General features: G+C 32.8%; 1 protein-coding gene across 4 annotated transcripts in view; it reads right to left on the bottom strand.

Moving 5' to 3' along the window:
- The window catches only part of abo (de-etiolated protein 1 abo), a 16,583-nt gene extending 13,824 nt beyond the window's left edge, over positions 1–2,759 (bottom strand). For 2 of the 4 annotated variants that reach the window (XM_014425235.3, XM_014425236.3), the window contains exon 1: positions 1,407–2,756. In XM_014425235.3, coding sequence (XP_014280721.1) covers positions 1,407–2,390 — 984 coding nt within the window. In that variant the 5' untranslated portion in view covers positions 2,391–2,756. Of the gene's footprint in view, positions 1–1,406 lie in introns of all 4 variants that reach the window. The other 2 variants (XM_024362432.2, XM_024362431.2) reach the window with 2 other exon arrangements.
- Positions 2,760–3,087: the final 328 nt, after the last annotated feature.

Raw genomic sequence — 3,087 nt, 5'->3', positions numbered from 1 at the left:
TTATAAAATTAATTAACTTTCTCAGCACTTGCTAGTATTCACCTTCCCAGGCTAATAAGTTTTAAGTCCTTAGGGTTAGAATATATTTATGAATTATTTAAAAATTTCCTGGCAATGCAAGCTCCGTAACCGTAAGCTAAGTAACTGTTTCCTCTGGGATGAGTTCATCACTAAACATAATGAAGAGAAAAACCCTTTTTTACAAACACCCACCATTTTGAGAACTCATGATAGCAGTTGTCTTTTCTTTTTTTTCTGTATTCTCAACAAGAATATCTGGCTTATTGCTCAGTACTCTATGGCCGGTGATTATAGGTTGTGGACATTTTAGCCAAGGGAGTTGAGGCATCATCTAAGAAACCTTAAAACTGTAGTGGCATTGGTTTGATTCCAGTGTGGACGGATTGATATCTTATTTTGAGGCAGCACCACGGAATGAAAACTGAATCCTCTCACACCGGTAAGAATAGATTGGTTACTTAAAGGATAACAGACTGTGTTGTTGCTTATTATTTCAGTCACTCATCAGTTCCTCACTAGTTACAGCACCTTTCAGCTGACCTTAAAAATTATTATTATTATTATCATTATTATCCAATTTTCATTATTCTTAGATCTATGGAATAATATCTAATCCTTGAAAGATAATTCGAGGGAATATAGATGGTATTATGTTATTTGTTTAAAAATTATCACACAATTATACATGTATTGATGATATATTATAATTATTATAGTGCTATAAACCACGGGGAGGGGGTGAGGGTCCTGTCTTCCTCCAATACCAATCATTAAGTATTTCAATCGTTAGCAGTCTTCTTCAAGTTGTTTATCTTTTACTTTCTTGGCATCACTTGCCATGCAATCTGACCAACTTACGTCAACCAACCGCTCGACACCAATGCAAGGATTCTTTCAAAACCCTAGGAACTGCATGTTTATCCAATCTGGAAACATGACCAACCCAGAGAAGTAGATTTAACAGTCTCCCTTTAGTTACATTTAAATAGCTGTAAAAGGTCATATATTTCATTATTTGTTCTTTACTGTCCTCCTTTGCTATTATTTATTACTGATACTTGCAACTTGAACCTTTATTCTTCCTGAGAATCAATTGGTATATTAGGGAATATTTTCTTCATTTATGCTGCTGAGGACAATTTGCTTAATAGATAATCCACCGGGGGATAATCAGGAGCTGACTACAGTAAGAACTAATAAATCATTAAATTCAAGATGTTTAGAAAAAACACCAAGAAGCAATTAATTTGATAAATATATAATACAACAAGAAAATTTAATGGATATTATACAACTAAGTAGGGTTAACTTGAAAACATATTAACTTAATGATATTATAATAATAAATTATATAATGTAAGAAACAAATAGTAAAACAGAAATACCTGATCAAAATTGAGGTAAAATCTTCTTATAGGATCAGGACTTCCCAAGCCATTGCTTAAACATAAAGCTTCTTTGAATAAATAAACTAGAAGACGGTGTTTTAATGAATTAATAGCAGTCTCTCTAAAAGCTCGAAAGGGAAATGCCACATGTGTAGTTTGAGAATAAACATTGGATAATAAATAATGATCATCATCATAACAAAAGCGCCCAATGCTTCTAATAGATACAAAGGTACCATCGATTATGTGAAAAACATGTATAGCCTGATGTTGAACTGACAAAACAGCTAAGGTTTCTTTATATAAGTACAATCCTTGATTGTGAGACAAATATATCTTGTCTACCTTAAACTGGATAGTGTCACAAAGTTTACCTTGTTGAAGATCAACGATATGGAGGCTGTAATCCTCCAAGGGTGAACGTGGATTAGGAGTTGTAGCTTCATTGTTGCTAAATATTTCATAAAAACTGGGTCTTAAATCATCTGTGATATATTGAGCTGAACCAACAATAACATACCTCCCATCATCGGTAAAAAGACTACACTCTCGGTTTAATTGTTCACCACTGTGAGTAATATTTACTACAGATTTTGTTTTGAAGTAAGTGGAAAATGCCACAGATCTAATATATTCACTCCCATTGTCATTTTTATTACCGACATAATCACCTCTATACCCTTGTAATAATGAGCCACCAGCACAAGATCCATTAAAAGTATAAATTTCTACTGAAGTCTGATCAGCTGAAAAAGCTAAAAAGTAACGGCCATCAGGACTGAATTTTCTCAAAAAACATGGTGGTTTTTCAACATTAATAATGGTAAAGTTGGGTACAATACTTTGTAACAAATTTCTAGTGAAATACACATTGGTACATGGTTTAATACCAAATGCTTCTCGTCTGATAAGTTTATTAACAATGTTCCGACTTAACCTCTTTGTCTTTAAATAACATTTCCATTCATTTTCTGATTCCATTTTTTGGAATCAAAACATTTTCCTTATCATCCCCACCAATCTTGTAATGTAGATTTGATGAAAATATATTAACTGACATGGAAGTGATTTTATTATTAAAAACTTATAAATTAAAAAAACATAACAAAGAAAATTTCAAAGAAGCTCACAACTGCCAATTCAAACTTTTATGCCCAACAACAAACCTTTACATTTGCTTACATACAGTTCTCAAACGAGGCGTTCGATGTAATATAAGAACTATTCAACGCAAAATTCATACAACAGGGCTCAAATCGAATATAATGGTCCAAAATATATGTTGCTACTTTGCTCTAAAAGTGCCATAACTAAAAAAAAAAGTTTTTTGGTTTTTCGCTGAACATGTTCTAAAGATGTAGTTTCGCCATAGAGAACAATTATGCACCTCTTCAATTTTTCTAATTTTCCACCGAACTCTTTCATGAACAATGGCACGAGGTTAGTGGTTTCATTATTTTAATGAGGTTATTTCAAATAGTTTTCTTGATTATTGACGCATTTTGCTTTGCGGAAAGCTGGAAGCAGTTTTTTTTCGTTAACAGTCACATATTTGGACCTGAACTTGTTTTAAACTCTACGATTTTCAAGATGAGATTAATATACGTAAGCTGCTAAGAATGGCACTAATGTGAAGTGGAGCGTGGAGTTAATGAAATTGGTAACTGTTACAAACCTG

Source organism: Halyomorpha halys, unplaced genomic scaffold (assembly GCF_000696795.3).
Source record: "Halyomorpha halys isolate HHAL.00 unplaced genomic scaffold, Hhal_1.1 Scaffold500.1, whole genome shotgun sequence".
Classification (NCBI taxonomy): Eukaryota; Metazoa; Arthropoda; class Insecta; order Hemiptera; family Pentatomidae; genus Halyomorpha; species Halyomorpha halys.
Note: the sequence above shows the minus strand (reverse complement) of the source record. Positions and strands in the feature narration are given on the sequence as shown.